Below are 16888 nucleotides of genomic sequence, written 5' to 3' on the forward strand. Positions count from 1 at the left end.
GACACAGCCTGAGCGCCATTGGCTCCTGTGGCTTTCAATCAAAGTAATTTAGCCAATCTGGAGAGAGAGGGGATGGGGCCGAACAGCAGCTCTGTGTCTGAATGGACACACGGAGCTGCAGCTCGGCTCGGGTGCCCCCATAGCAAGCTGCTTGCTGTGGGGGCACTCGACAGGAGGGAGGGGCCAGGAGCAGCAAAGAGGGACCATAGAAGAGGAGGATCTGGACTGCCCTGTGCAATACCAACCACACAGAAGAGGTAAGTACAATATGTTTGGTATTTAAAAAAAAAAAAATATAAATATCACTTTAATTGTTTTTTTTATCACTTTTATTCCTATTACAAGGAATGTAAACATCCCTTGTAATAGAAGGATAACTGGTCCTCTTAATGAAGTGATCTGGGGTCAAAAAGACCCTAAATTTCTTCTTTACCTTTTAAAAGCAGAAGATCAAAAAAAGAAAATTTTTGATCATTCACTTTCGTTTTTTTTTTTTTTCTTCAAGCCTGGACTGGAAGTGATTTTGGATTTATGTAAATTTATTGTCGGTATAGCGGTATAAGCTGCTGCCATACAGGAGATAAGTAACAGAAGCTCCTATCCTTTGTCAGCAGGACAGCGCGGCTGTGTGAACGATCTGCTCAGTTTGGTGACATGGTACTGCGGTCACAAGAGCCACTGCCCCCATGAGCCTGGCCTATCGGAGCTCAACGCTGATGACCTTTTATCTACCACGGCAGTGTGGCAGTGCCAGGCAGGACACCACTTTTACCAGGAATTGCGATGTCCTTTGAAGGCCCTAAACCAAATGGGTAAGGTAGACTTTACTGCAACTGTCCTTTAAATGTGATATGTGTGATACACGCTGATAAGAGTGACATGACAGCCCACAGACAACATAATGATGTTAAAATACACATCCAAATGTTGACTGTTTTTTGCTACAGTATAATAATAAAGAGCTTTCATTAACCACTTGACCTCAAGACGATTTACCTCCGCCCCCCCCCCCCCCCCCCCGGGCCATTTTTTGCGATACGGCACTGCGTTACTTTAACAATTGCGCGGCCATGCGACACTGTACCCAAATAAAATCCATGTCCTTTTTTTCCCCACAAATAGAGCTTTCTTTTGGTTGTATCTGATCACCTCTGCTTTTTTTCTATTTTTTGCGCTATAAACAAAAATAACTGACAATTTTAAAAAGAAATTAAAAACAATATTTTTTTACTTCCTGCTATAAAACACAGCCAATAAAAAATTGAAAAAAAAATCGAATTTCTTCATCAATTTAGACCAATATGAATTCAGCTACATATTTTTGGTTAAAAAAATCCCAATAAGCATAAATTGATTGGTTTGTGCAAAAGTTATAGCGTCTACAAACCATGGGATATTTTTATTTATTTTTTACTAGTAATGGCGCGATCAGTGATTCATAGCGGGACTGCGATATTACCCCGGACAGTCGGGACACTTACTGACACTTTTGACATATTTTGGGGACCGGTGACACTACAACAGTGATCAGTGCTAAAAAATATGCTATGTCACTGTACTAATGACACAAAATAAAATACATTCCTCAATAGCCAAAAGGATATAAATCTACTTTGTGTACAGAAAATGTCTTTAAAAAAACAAATATTACCTTGAAAAACCAGCAGAAATATTATCATTGTGCTATACATAGCCTATGCAGAGAGCAGAGCAGTGGGAGGGGCCCAACAGGCCCCACCCACTACAGGCTGCCTGCAGAAAACTACAGCAAGGGATGGAGACAAGACCAGTCACCCTGCACTTGGAGAGAGAGTAGCAGTAACCGGTCTTTATTACAGGAAGCTCCTACACAGGGAAGCCTTCATATGCGCAAGTTACTTATTTTCACCATTCTGTACCTTTTGAATGATTTAAAAACATGTTAAAAACGTGTCGTTATGCCCATTTACTGCAGTATTTATTCTGACTGCATTTCTTTGTTTCAACATTCACAGGGTATGAAGATGGAGCGGAGTCAGATGACTCGTCCAGGTCCAACCCCCTGACCCAGTCCACAGGACCGTGCCAAGACTTGGAGCAGCCGGATGAAGCTGTGTACTCTCAGCCTTCAGAGAAGGTGACTGAGGGGGAGGCTCCATGCACGGATGACGCAGAGACAGTAGTGTGTGTCCCCATTGGGCCCACTGCCAGAGGACTCTTTGAAGAAGTGACTCAGGAAGCTCTGGGACAGGTGGTGGCTGCTGGCTGCCCCTCACAAGTCATTATCATTGCCGGACCTGGGTATGAGGCATTGGCAGCCGAGGGGATCCAGCTGAACATGACGGATGGGAGCAGTGAAGAGGAAGGCACTGGGACAGCACTTGAGGCCGTGTCCGCATTCACACAGACAGAGATTGAGGAGCAAGAGGAGGAGCAGAGTGGTGCTGTGACCATGACAGGTAGCCTGCAGGATCATGTTTATAGGAATAGTGTCATAGGTAAAGGCGCTAGATTTCTCAACAGTATCAGATGCCTTTATTCACACTGTCTTAGGGCTGGTTCGCACCATAAAATGTGTGTCCTAGTGCATGCGTTTTTGCACTTTTCTGCATGGTGTATTTTGGACCGCTCATTAATTTAAGTGAGTTACCAAATGCACAGAAACACACGCAAAGTATTGCCGGCAAGATTTTTAAAATGTCGCCACACAAAGCCATGTTTTGGTGGCTGCTAATGCACTCGCATTAGCTAGATGTGTGGAAATGCCATTAGGAATGAATGGCACTTGTGCACATCTGCAGAAAGCAGAACCTTTCCATCTGGTATGAACCAGCCCTTAGGCTAGGTTCATATATCTGCGAGTTGTAGATTGCACGCAAGAACATGCACATTCCTGACCTGCAGAGAAATGCTCTTCACTTTAGCAGATGCTCAGAGGTGCCAATAATTGTTAGTGGCACCCTCACACATCAGCAAACGCAGCGTTTTCTTTGCACACCAAACCGCATGGTGCCATAGCACGAATGCAGTTCAAAGCGACAAAACTTATTTTTAAAAAAAGGAGGGGGCCGTTGCTGCCTACATGCAAGACGCTTGTCACAATAATATGAACCTGGGCTTACTCCCTTTCTCACATTTTCCACCATTGGGCTTTTATGCAAGAGTGCAGGATTGCAATCTAGATTTGTAATACCCAGGGCAGTGCTGACATTACTGGAATGACCGGTTCTCTTTAAAGTGGGCCTACACTGAAGTCTTAGTCGGTTCACACTGGGTCGACACGACTCTGTACTACTTCGGGGTCGACTTGTGCATTACCATGCACCACGACTTCGGAGCGACTTGCATGGACTTCACATAATGGAAGTCTATGCAAGTTGCTCCGAGGTCGCCCCGAAGTAGTACAGGAACCTTTTTCTAAGTCGGAGTGACTTGTGTCGCTCCTATTAGAACGGGTCCTGTAGCGGTCAATGGACCGCGAGGGAGCACGACTTGTCAGGCTGACAAGTCGCGCTAGTGTGGACCGGCTCTTAAAGTGTTGGAGGATAAGTTCACCTTTTAAATAAAAATAAAAAATACACATTTTTTTGCTGGGTAATTTTTTGCCAGCAAAAAAAATGTGCATTTTTTTTTCTTTTTGTGCTATGAGCCTGGAAAGCATTGCAGCAGTGGTCAGCAGATCATTGATCCCATGCAGCTCTCCTGCACGCTGTCCGTTTAAGCTGTCTGCCCGTACCTTGTACAGACAGGCAGTTTCACACTGACAGCAAGAATCCACGAACTACCACAATGCTCAACAGTGCCATGGTAGTTCATAGAGAACTACAAGCCGACAGTCACAAAGGCTGTCGGTAGTTGTAGTCCAGTCATTCACAGATCACTGATGCAGCAGAGTCCCGCACAGCTGCGTTTTCTTTACATTGTGAAAGTGAGTGGGGGGGAGAAGTTCTTTCACTGCCTAAATGGGGGATTGGGAGTGGGGGGGGGGGGGGGTGCGGGCCGCAGAAGCACCAGGGTTTACATGATTGTGTCATCTCTAAACCAGTATCTCAGTCCAGGAAATAGATGCTGAACCTGGATGATGCCTGAACAAAGATGGCTCCATCTTTCTGGTGAGAAATTTAGATAACTGGATCTGTGAGAGGTAATTCCCAAAAGTGTTTTTTTATGAATTAGGTGTATGTGTGAAAAAAATATATGTGCTACTAGGTCCACTTTAAAGGGGAAGTCCACCCTAACATTAAAATTGCTACGTCTACAGGCATCCACAATCTAACACTAACCTATCTAATCCTGTAAAGAAGAAATCCCTATACATACCTTTTTTGAAGCTGATCTGGTCCGTCTTCAGCGGCTGAAGCTTTGCAGAAGACACGGCTGACAATGGCTGTGAAATGAAAGGAAAGTGACGTCACCCATAGACTTACTATGGGGCCTCTGTTGTCGGCTGTGTCCTCTGCACCCGCCTCCACGGAGAAGCCGCCGCTGACAGCTCAGCGTGGAACCAGACCGGAGCGACTTCAAAAAAGGTATGTATAGCGATTTCTTCTTTACAGGGTTAGATAAGTTGATCTTAGATTGTGGATGTCTGTAGATGTAGAGATTTTAGTGTTAAGGTGGACTTATCCTTAAAGCGGAGTTCCACCCTGGTTATACATTTTTTTACAAAAATACCCCCGGGACAGTCAGGGCTAGCACATTCCACAATGGCTAGCCTCTGATCTGTCCCGGGTTGCACTTACCTTTCAGGAGAAATACTTACCTTGAAATTGTCTTCTCCAGCGCTGCCATCTCAGGTGTGGGCAGCTTGAAGCCAGCACGATCCTCTTCCGCGTCCTCTTCGGTCCTCTTCCTCCTTCTTCGGTCCCACGATGCACTGCACCGGCCCCGACGTCACTTCCGGGTCGCGCGCGTCATCCCTCCACAGCTTCTGGGCATGCCCAGAAGCTGTTTAGAAGGGAATGACGCGCGCGCCCCGGAACTGACGTCGGGGCCGGTGCAGGCGCAATGATTCCTGGGAGCGATGACGTTCAGCTCCCAGGAATCATTGCAAAAGCCAGGAAGTGACGAATCGCCGTGGCCGCCGAGGGGAGGAAGAAGGAAGTAAGGTGAGTATATTTTCTCTAAAAGGTAAGTGAAAAAAAAAAAAAAATTGCGATTATCCATTTGTTTTTCAGGTGACCGGGAGCGAGAAGATGGAGGTAAGTATAAATTTCGGGTGGAACTCCGCTTTAAGGCACTTGCTGCCCAGATTGGCATTAGCAATATAGTTGGTAGCTGGAGACTTTTCCTTTACAACCAATAGAAGTCAGATATGTGGTGTAGCGTGTTCTCTTACCACATGGTATCAGTGATATTGTACATACAAGATGGACAGATTGACCTCCTGTACTTTATCCTAGATGAGGACACACTGTACACCCTGCAAGAGGAATCGGAGGAATGCGAAGTTCCCAGACTGGTGCTCAGTTCTCAGTTACCGGATGTGGACTCCGTGGAGGAACCATCTGGACCAGGACCTATGGTTAGTGTGGACTATCAGGCAGAGAACACAGTGCCGGTTCCAAAAGAGCCTGAGAAGTGAGTACCAGCTCTCGCCTCTCTATCCTAGTATGTGGGTCACCTTCTATCTAGCACCACTAGGCATAGATATACTTATTGCTGGTATTCCCTAATTTTTTGTGTTTTTCAAACAACCTTATGTTTCCTAACAGAATTACAAGAACAAAATTGTTTTATATGTTTTTTATTATTTGCTAAAATCATAAACTGCTAATGAATTTACCTTCAGCTGCTGGAGAAAAGAGGAATAGGTATTGGCTCCAGGCGGGGGGAGCATGCGACTCACTCCCTTTTACTAAAGTGCTTAAAGCGGAATTTTAGTCAGAAAATGAAGTCCTGCTAGATCACTTCAGGCTGCCCCATTTTACAGGTATAGCGATGTAAAACATTAAAAATAAGTGGCTATACTGTTTATAATCCAGTAATACGCTGTCTCACCCTGCTCTGCACATGCTCAGTTGCTCTCTATTTTTAAGCAGTAAGCACTACTGAATCTTAAGAGGCCCATTTGCTGACAGCCTTAAAGCGGAGTTCCACTCAAAAGTGGAACTCCGCTGATCGGCTTCCCCCCCCCCCTCCGGTGCCACATTTCAGGGGGGAGGGGGGGGGGGGTACCTGTTTTTGACAGGTACCCTTCCCCACTTCCTGGAAGACAGTGCCGCGCCGCTGTCCCTCGGAAGTTCGGCCCCCTCCTTATTCCTCCACTGCTGGGCCAATTACAAAGCGCAGTGTGCTTTGCGCATGTGCAGTAGGGAACCAGCCGTGAAGCCAAAGGGATTCACTGCCGGGTTCCCTTACTCTGGATGGCGGCGGCACCCGAGAGCTAATACGTAAATTGGCTTTGGGTGCCGACATCGCGGGCACCCTGGACAGGTAAGTTCTACTATTTAAAAGTCAGCAGCTACAGTATTTGTAGCTGCTGACTTTTAATTTTAAGGGGGGCGAAACTCTGCTTTAAAGCAGAATTAAACCCTCCCATCCTTTACAGCCAAGAAGCTGCTTCTGGTTGATCTGCAGCTCCCATTGTGCTGCACTTGTGATCAGTTAAAACTCCAGCCATTTGATGGTTTGACAGTTTGGCCGAGAGCACAGGCAAATGTAACAGTTAGCAATCCCAACATTCCAGGAATGTTACCGCTTTTTGAACCGTTCTATTAATGGGTTTAATTCCACTTTGAATTACTGCTGTTCAGGGGATCTGGGCTTCAACAAAATGGCAGCCTCCAGCAAGAAGAAACAGGAGCAAAGTTGGTGGCAATTTACAGTGCACACTAACTTTGGTAGTATAATTATTAATGTGGAATGTACATTGTGTTACCAAGCAATTGAACAGGTGTACCTAAAAAAAGTGGCCGGTGACTGTATGTTCCTTGCTAAAGAACGAGCTGTTCTGGGTAAACTTCTGCTTTAAAGTGGTGGTAAACCTCAGTCATGAAATCTAAACAAAACGCATATCTATAGTGTTTACCTGTCTCTCTCCAAAGCTCTAAGGGCTCTTTCACACGGTCCGCCTCCGTAGGCGGATCCGTGTTGCTCAGCGGGGATCGATCCGCCGATCCCCGCTGAGCCGGCGGATGACAGCTCCGTCTCCGCTTGCAGAGCGGAGAGGGAGGTGTCTCAGCCCCCGCTGCCCTCTATGGGGGATTGGATGAGAGCGGACCGCCTGTCCGCTCTCATCAGATCCGATCCGATTACTGAACGGATGGAAAAATAGGGTTTCCATCCGTCCTGATTTCACGGACAGGATCGGATACGGATGGCAGCGGGTGTCAGCGGAGGTGTCTCAGCTGACATCCGCTGCCCCATAGAGCTGCATGGAGGATCCGATCAGATCCCCCTAAAAAACTGACAGGCGGATCTGATCGCCCTTGTGAAAGAGCCCTAAGTGTTGTGTCTCTCTGGTGCTTCCTTCCTCTGTTATCAGCATTCTCACTCAATCTCTTCTGAGAAGTTTTCCCAACACATGAGATACATTTGTAATGGAGGAAGAGAGCTCAGCACACAGCCTGTCTATTCAGAACACAGCTCTGCATATTCCTTTGTTCCTCTGTGCTGTTCGTGGAGGGGGTGTGTCCTTTTCCTCCAATCAGCTCTAACACACTGTAACTGCGGCTCTTCACCCACTCCTTTCTGCTCCTCTCAGATGCAGAAGGATTTTTATCACAATTGCACACTTATGAAGGGGTATACAGAAGAAAGGGCTGCAGATAAGTAAAACTTATGTAGGAGGAGCTGTTTCATCTCTGTGTAACACCTGAGGCCAGTCACTGCACTGGGTATATGAGTTACCCCACTTTGTCACCAGTAGAGATGAGCTCAGGCCTGTTTAGATCCTAGTCTGAGCTGTCACTGCACAAAGCTAGAGGCCAAGGCATTCCCTGCCAGCATGTATACAATGGGGTGTATATTAGGGATAGACCGATTATCGGCAAGGCTGATATATTGAGGGTCGATATGCACTTTCCCGATATATTGGTATTGGCCCCGGAACTGGCCGATATTGCCGATATTTTAGTGACGTCATTCTGCCTTCTTAGGCCGCCTTCCTCGCCTTGGACAGCCTCGTCTAGAGTCAAGACTAGTCTCGCAGGAGTGTATCACAGCCATACACCCACCCACAGCAGCCCGGTGCCAGCCAGCCACCCACATCCTCAGGCCCTGTACCAGCCAGCCTTCCACAGGCACTGTACTAGCAAGCCAGCCACCCACAGGCCCTGTACCAGCCAGCCACCCACAGGCCCTGTACCAGCCAGCCACCCACTACAGGCCCTGTGCCAGGCAGCCAGCCACCCACTACAGGGTGCAAGGCAGCCAGCCACCCACAGACAGGGTGCCAGGCAGCCAGCCACCCACAGGCCCTGTACCAGCCAGCCACCCACAGGCCCTTGTGCCAGCCACCACAGGGTGCCAGCCATTAAGCATTTAACAAAAATTAACATGTTCAGTACCAGATTTGTGTCAAAAATTGTCTTTATTTTTCAAAACTATAAATGTCCAAAATATCGGCCGATACGTTGTGACCAAAATATCGGTATCGGCCCTGAAAAAACCATATCGGTCTATCCCTAGTGTATATGCACCTGCGGGGCGCAGAATGCCTTAGCTGCTTGTGATTGGCTCCTCTCTAGTCACCAGCACACCATTCAGATACACAATTTGGCATTTATTAGACCTCAACTAAAGTGCAATGTTTCTGGCCTGCTGAGGACCCCTTCATCAGCAAAAGTGACACGTGGGGGCCCGAAACATCATACCTTACACTTTAGTTGGTGATTAATAAATGCTCCATGTTGCATCTAAATGGTGTTCTGGTAACATTTTGTATTTTTTGAGGCTTTGCTGGTGCTACCTATCAATGGTTCACCATAGCACCGGTGATTATTTAGGTGTATAGCTGTAGAGAGTGAACAGGATTTTAATTTTGCCCCTGTACAAATCATTAGTAAGACCTCATCTGGAATATGCAGTTCAGTTTTGGGCACCAGTTCACAAAAGGGATATCAAAACGGTGCAGAGATGGGCAGCAAAATAAGAAGCATGGAGGAGCTCAGCTATGAGAGATTAGCAAATTAGAGCATGCTTTACTGTGTACTCTATTTTACTGTATAAGAAGGTTTTCTATTAGTTTTTTTTTTTTTTTCTGTTGGTTGAACTAGGTGGACTTGTGTCTTTTTTATTCAACATGATTAACTACTGTATGTAACTATGTAAGGATTCTGTGGATTTGTATCCTTTCCTGCCACATGACAGCGCTGGTATTTGCTGATTGGTCACAGAGGCACCCAGTTGCTGCTCCCTGGCTGCTGCAAGTATTTGGGTGGGTTTTTATTACCTGTTCCCTGCCACACACTGTGGTTCCTTCATTTGCTTGCATGTCTTGTGGCGATATAGGAGGAGCCAGTGGGAGAAGCCACAGCATGTAGAGGGAAGCAGGAATTCCAAAACCTGAAATTGAAGCTGTAATGTTTCAACAAGCACTTCCTTTACAACTCACATATACCCAAAACTTGCAGTGTGCGCTTTTCCTCCTGTTTGTATCAGGAAGAAGAATCGACGCTCCCGGGCTACAGATGGTGATGGCGTGTTAGAGATGTTCCATTGTCCCTATGAGGGCTGTGCCCAGGTCTACACGGCTCTTGCCAGCTTTCAGGTATGACTATAGTATGCTGCCTATACCCCTTTCCTCTTACCTATGTTTGTACGCTACTCTTCCCCCCCCCCCCCCCGCTTTGTATGGTCTTTCTGATCTCACTGCCGACGTTGTTCAGCTTCATGCTGTATGCACTTCTGTGTTTCGGCAGTGGTATGGGGACTTCCTATCAGCTGCCGGTGTTCTGTCGAAAACTTCAACTTTCCGAGAACTTTAACCATGTCACTTCCAGTGACTCTACTCCGACCGTGTGCGTTCTAGTGATTCTACACCAGGAATAATTGGAGATTTCGGCCACTTGGTGTTTTCACACAACACCGGCAGCCTTTACACTCCGGTACACGATATAATGAGTGGACAATTTTAGTTTACCGTTTGTAACCAACAAGATGGTCGCCTCCAAGGCAGTGACAATCAGCAGACGGACCAACCATGTCCACTCATTATAGCATGTACCAGGGTGTATACGCTGCCGGCGGTCTGTAAAAACATTAAGTGGTTGAAATCTTCAATTATTCCTGGTGTAGAGTCAGTAGAACAAAATAAAATCAAGCTGAGTTGCTTCTCAGCCATTTACAGGAAGCCTAGTGTTTTTTTTAAGACTGAATATAAGGCTTCTTCTGATTGGCTGAGATGGAGAAGTGGGCGGATGATGTCAAGATCTCTACTTTTTAAGCCTTAGACAGCTGAAGCGGTTAGCTCAAGAAGAGTAGGCCCAATTACCGGTTAGCAGGTGCAGGAGTCTCATTTACCACTACAGAAATGGCTTGTTTGCAGTAATTGCACCTAAAACCTCATGAACACGTACGGTGAGAGGATGGAATATGTATATTAGGAGCTGCGCCAGACATATATTAAACAATCTATCACAGTAATGCAGTCCATGAACAATCTAATGGAGTAGAACTGCAGGTAGAAAGAAAGGACCCGATCCAATCAGCCAATCACCAGTGAATAGTGAGAGAGATGAGTTACACCCTGTGCTGACACCCGTAGCCTCTTACCGGAACTTTTGACCCTCCTGTCACAGAGTGGTCAAACAGGCATAAGAGCAAACAGCGCTCAGCGTAAATGATGGTTCCTAGTCACATTCCTCACATTCCTTCTGTGGGGTCCTGTGAAGGCATTGTACATCTGGGAATTGTGAAGTTCTCTCTCCCTGCTAAGGAATGTGAGGAATGTGACTAGGAACCATCATTTACGCCGAGCGCTGTTTGCTCTTATGCCTGTTTGACCACTCTGTGACAGGAGGGTCAAAAGTTCCGGTAAGAGGCTAGGGGTGTCAGCACAGGGTGTAACTCATCTCTCTCACTATTCACTGGTGATTGGCTGATTGGATCGGGTCCTTTCTTTCTACCTGCAGTTCTACTCCATTAGATTGTTCATGGACTGTATTACTGTGATAGATTGTTTAATATATGTCTGGCGCAGCTCCTAATATATATCTACTACTTTATATGGACTGTGATCTTCCTATTGAGCTAGCAGCCTTGTGTACCTATATTTTATATTGTCTTAGTATTTTTCTGTCTTAAGCGCAAATATCATTCCCTTGAGGATGGAATATGCCCAGCATAAAATTCAAGGCATTTTCCTGCACCTGGGAAGGCCGCAGGGGCCGTGTACAGTCTGCCATACAAATAACTGGCTGTACGCAGCCATACGCTTGTAAATGCCAATGCTTCTTTGAAATTCCATACACATGTTTTTCATGCAAAAAAAGTGCATCAAACCCATAAAAACAGGCGAAGCTCAAAAAGAGGCAAGAGTTAATTTGTCACACTTGTTGTGTATGTTTGCAGCCAATTGAAATTAATAGGGTGCCTATGCATGTAGCACAGCAACACACAAAATTGTGCATATGTGTTACAGGGTTTTCTGCAGGTTCTCTAAACTCTGTAGTGTGAACGCAGCCTTAAAGTATTAAGTTTACTTTTTAGAAAAAAACAATAAATGCACATTTTTTTTATGCAGGTAAAAAAGTGCAATTTTTTTAAAATGTATTTTGGAGCCTGTAAAGCATTTCACCCACGATCAGCAGATTGCTGGTGCCATGCAGGTCTCCAGAAGATCTGCCAGTGTATCTGTGTGCCTGTACATCCCATAAGGGCAAGCAGATACAATATGACAGGAAGAGATTATAAACTACCATGGTGCTCCACAGTACCATGGTAGTTCATTGGAAACTACAAGCTGGACCTTGTCGTTTTTTCCATACACAGGTCACTGTGAATGAGTGATGTGGCCCGCTAGCTGTCAGATGGGGGGAAACAGTGGCTGGTTAGTTTGTAACATGTTACACGCTGAATATGGGTGTAACATGTTACCAAAGGTGAACTTATCCCTTAAGCCTGGTACACGCTATCAGTTTGTTTTTTGTTCAACCCAGTGGGCTGAACGAAAAAAGACTGAAGAGCTTGGAAGTGGATCATGTACTAACTGATGTTAGTACAGCTATTTCCCCCGCTGAGCTATTGTGTTCTGACAGGGTGACTGCCCCCCCCCGCCAGAACACACCGATCGGTAGACCTTTTTCACTCAAGCTTATTTGACAGAAGCTGGACGTTCATTTGGTCTCTGTCAGACCAGCTGCCGTACACATGGGCCGAATGTTGGCCAGTTTCTATTGAACTGGCTGATGCTGCCCAATATTTGGCCCATGTGTATGACCCTTTAGATTGCAGGAAGTTTTTACAAAAAAATGTATGAATTTGTATCAGTCTCTTGGAACACTTGGCTTTGTATCCTTTGTATTTATGTTCATTTCTAATACTAATCTATAATTCACCTTACAGAATCACATAAATTTGGTGCACAGGAAAGGCAGGACCAAGGTGTGCCCGGAGGCTGGCTGCGGAAAGAAATTCTACTTGTCCAACCACCTGCGGCGCCATATGATCATACACACAGGTATACACCAATGTGATCTATGTAAGGATGGCTGGGAACGCTCTGCACTGTGTATGTGTAACATCTGCCTGTCTGTTATTAGGGATCCGTGAGTTCATTTGTGAGACATGTGGCAAATCCTTCAAAAGGAAAAGTCACCTGGAGGTGCACAGAAGGACCCACACAGGGGAGACCCCTCTACAGTAAGTGATTGTCAGTGCTAGAGGCATCTGCATGCACATGGAAGTGATGTTAATGAACTCCAGGAATTCAGCAGTTTTCTGTGCTGGATTACTCTGGGTTAAGTCCAACAAGGTGCATGCCAGCTTGTGGAATTGTCACTTACTTAAAACTAACGGTTTCACTGACCCCTGGGAGTACAGCTATTCTAGTGTCAGAGCACCATAAGTATAGTGATAGCTATGCTCCTGGCACTTAGTAAAGATATACATTTTAACCACCACTTCTTCTCTGTGACAGACAGGAAGAGATCACAGGATTCAGCATAGCTGATGGTGTATCATTGCAATATTTTATGTCACATGGTATTTGTGCAGGTTTTTTTTAACCACTTGCCGACTTGCCGACCGCTCACAGTAATCCTACTGCGGCATGGCGGCTCCCCTGGGTCCAGTGACGTAGACTTACGTGGCTGGAGTTCATGTGATTCCGGCGGCGTGCTCTCGCTGTGTTTAGACACAGCGGGAGTCGGGCCGGGGGAAGAGAGGCAGCGATTGCCCCCTCCCTCCCCCAATCGTCGTGGAAACAGTGAGAAGACCCGCCTGCTTATTTAAACAAAGCAGGCGGATCTTCTCTGTGACAGACAGGAGGAGATCACAGGATTCAGCATAGCTGAACCTGCGATCTCTGTCTGTGTCACAGAACCCCCTCCCCCCACACACATCAGTAAGCATGAGGCACACATTTAACCCCTTGATCACAAACAGTGTTAACCCCTTCCCTGCCAGTGTCATTATTACAGTAACAGTGCATATTTATAGCACTGATTACTGTAGTAATGTCACTGGTACCCCCAAAAGTGTCAAAAATGTCAGGAGTCCGATCTGTCCGTCGCAGTCCCGCAACAAATCGCAGATCGCCGCCATTACTAGTAGAAAAAAAATAAAAATGACATAAATCTTTCCCGTGGTTAGTAAACACAATAACTTTTGCGCAAACCAATCAAAATTTGCTTATTGTGATTTTTTTTTTTTTTTTTACCAAAAATATGTAGCAGAAAACAAATTAGCCTAAAATGTTAAAATATTTTGATTTTTCAATTTTTGTTTTCAAAATTGTCGCAATTTTTTTGTTTATAGCGCAAAAATTAAAAATCGCACAGATGATCAAATACCCCCAAAAGAAAGCTCTATTTGTGGGGAAAAAAATGACATAAATTTCGTTTAGGTACAGCGTTGCACGACTGCGCAATTGTCCGTTAAAGTAACGCAGTGCCGAATCGCAAAATATGGCCTGGTCAGGAAGGGGGTAAAATCTTCCGATCTTAAAGTGGATAAAAATACGCTCATTGAGAATTTTTTTTGTCAAAGACATGTAGCTTAATACATTTTGGCCTGAATATATGACAAAATTCGAATATATTGGATATTTTTTTAACAGTCAAAGTAGAAAATGTCAATTTTTTGCAAAATTTTCACTTTTTTTTTCTTTTTTTTTTTATTAATATCGCGAAAAATAAAAAGCGCAGAGGTGATAAAATACCACCAAAAGAAAGCTCTGTTTGTGGGGAAAAAAAAAGACGTAAATTTTGTTTGGGTACAGCGTCGCATGACCACGCAATTGTCAGTTAAAGTCACACAGTGCCAAGTTGAAAAAAGTGGCCTGGTCATTGAGCAGCAAAATCTTCCGGGGCTAAGGTGGTTAAATTAAAGCGGTATCAAACCCAAAACCAAAAATGTGTTATTGCAGCTTACCAATCATGGCTGTGATGGTGGTGGCTGCATTCATTTTATTTTCATTGGCTTTTTTCCCTCTGTTTTCACCTGGTGATCTGGCCAGTAACACACCACTGTATTAGTAAATCACAGCTCAGTGAAGAACTCAGTGTTAAATGTATTAGCATATTTAAATACACTAATTAATTGAAGCCAAACTCCACGTCATTCTTTATAATCAGTTACAGCAAATAGTTTTTTCCATTTTAGGATAAAAGTTTTTACATGAATAAATAAAAGCTGATGATTTTAGCCAGTGTTAAGTGGTTTGTCTCATCCGTGTAAATGGATACATTCTGCTGGAGTACTTGAGCTTTTGAAAAACAGACTTGCTGGCTGGATCACTAGATAAAAAAATGGAAGAAAGCAAGCCTAAAAAAGAAAACAAATGCAGCCATCACTTCAAGGAATTGGTAAGCTGCAATATAATGTTTTGCTTTTGGGTTTAATGCTGCTTTAGGCCTCTTACACACAATACTCCTGTTTGAGCATCTCCTTTTTCAGCTGTAAATTTCAGGCATATTTATCTTATTGAAATGCGCGCATTTTCGTGCATTCGTGTGCATTTTTGCGCATATGTGTTCGTGCAAATTAGCGTCTTTTCACGCAAATGTATTCTCGCGTTCTGGTAATCACTAGGGTTGAGCGAACACCTAGATGTCCGTGTTCGACGGGTTCGGCCGAACTTTAAAAAAAAGTCCGGGTCCGTGTCCCGGACTTTTACCGAACTTTTCCCGGACACCGAACCCCATTGAAGTCAATGGGGACCCGAACTTTAAGGCACTAAAATGGCTCTAAAACACCAAAGGAAAGGGCTAGAGTGCTGCAAATGGCAGCAAAACGTAATTAAGAGCATGGCAAGTGCTCTGCAAACAAATGTGGATAGGGAAATAACTTAAAACAACAAAAAAAAAACAGAAAAATAAAACAATGTTCTTCTTCATCTCTGAAGGACGAGGCCCATATGGAGTAGGAGGGAGGTTGAGGTGGTGGTGGATGTGGCGGTGACATAGGCGTGCGCACAGGGTGTGCTGGGTGTGCCTGGGCACACCCTAATCACCTAGGGCACATAGCATTGCCAGTGAGGAGATGGGAAAGATCTCCCTGGGACCTGCTCTGCTCTATTTCTCCTTGCCTACAGGTACATCGCCCCGATACATTACTCTCCCTGCTGGCAAACACATGCATGTGTATTTCAACTTTGGGGTGCACACCTTAATGCAATAGGCTGCGCACACCTATGGGCGGTGTAGGTGGAAGCGGCGGTGGAGGAGGACCAGGGCCGGATTAACAGCATCATGGGCTTGGTGCTGAGGATTTTGAAGGGCCTTAAGGGCCGTGCCTTGCCATGCACCCAGAGGAGGAAGGGTGCAGCCATGCATGCCTAATTCAACATGGGATGCTGTCTCTGAAGCCCATAAACACATCCATGCATCGCCAACTGTCCCTCCTTGTCCGGCCTTCACGCTGTGTGGGGAGGTTCTGAGGGTGCTGCCTGGGGAAGCGAGCATAGAAGCCAGACTTCTGTGTTTACAAGTGACAGAAGAGCGGTAACAGTGAATATGGCCAACCCGGGGCCTATATAAAAGGTAGGGGCCTGGAGCTGCAGCTCCAATAGCCCCTACATTAATCTGGCCCTGAGGAGGAGGACGAGGTAGCCAACACTGCTTCTTTTCAAAAATTTTAAATGAGGGTACACCCCAAAAGAGTGAGAAAGAGCAAAAATGGAACAATGGGTGGGTAAGGTCGGTATCCATTGCTATTCTGCATAAGGTACGGAAAAGTCCCGTGGGATCCATGCCTGGTTCATTTTAATGAACGTGAGCTTGTCCACATTGTCTCTGGACAGGCGGCTGCGCTTGTCTGTTATAACGCCCCCAGCCGTGCTAAATACCCGTTCAGATAATACACTGGCTGCAGGGCACGCCAGCACCTCCAAGGCGTAAAGGGCAAGCTCAAGCCATGTGCCCAATTTGGAGACCCAGAAGTTGAAGGGGGCAGACCCGTCATTCACTACATGTAGGCGTGTGCACACATACTGCTCCACCATGTTGGTAAAATGCTGCCTCCTGCTAAGACGTTCCATCTGAGCTGCTGGTGCTGCTGTTTGTTGTGACGTGCTGACAAAGCTTTTCCACATTTCGGCCATGCTAACCCTGCCTTCTGAGGTGCTGGCGGTGCCCTGGTTGCGTTGGCGACCTCCTCCTCCTCCTCCTCTGCCTTGTGCTTCCACTGTGGCCCCGCTGTCAGATGGGAATGCCAGCAGCATGGCGTCTACCAGCGTGCGCTTGTACTCGCGCATCTTGCGATCGCGCTCCAGTGAGTGAATTAAGGACGGTACGTTGTCCTTGTA

At 45.7% G+C, this 16888-nt stretch overlaps 1 protein-coding gene across 3 annotated transcripts in view; it reads left to right on the top strand.

Annotated features, from left to right (window-relative positions):
• The window catches only part of ZNF653 (zinc finger protein 653), a 28877-nt gene that overhangs the window by 3230 nt on the left and 8759 nt on the right, over positions 1-16888 (top strand). Inside the window, exons 3-8 of one of the 3 annotated variants that reach the window (XM_082255486.1) lie at positions 612-835; positions 2015-2438; positions 5382-5559; positions 9583-9691; positions 12487-12601; positions 12684-12783. In XM_082255486.1, coding sequence (XP_082111612.1) covers positions 612-835; positions 2015-2438; positions 5382-5559; positions 9583-9691; positions 12487-12601; positions 12684-12783 — 1150 coding nt within the window. Of the gene's footprint in view, positions 1-611; positions 836-1994; positions 2439-5381; positions 5560-9582; positions 9692-12486; positions 12602-12683; positions 12784-16888 lie in introns of all 3 variants that reach the window. The other 2 variants (XM_082255487.1, XM_082255488.1) reach the window with 2 other exon arrangements.

The sequence above is a fragment of the Pelophylax lessonae genome (genome assembly GCF_965119305.1).
Source record: "Pelophylax lessonae genome assembly, chromosome: 4".
NCBI classification, from domain to species: domain Eukaryota; kingdom Metazoa; phylum Chordata; class Amphibia; order Anura; family Ranidae; genus Pelophylax; species Pelophylax lessonae.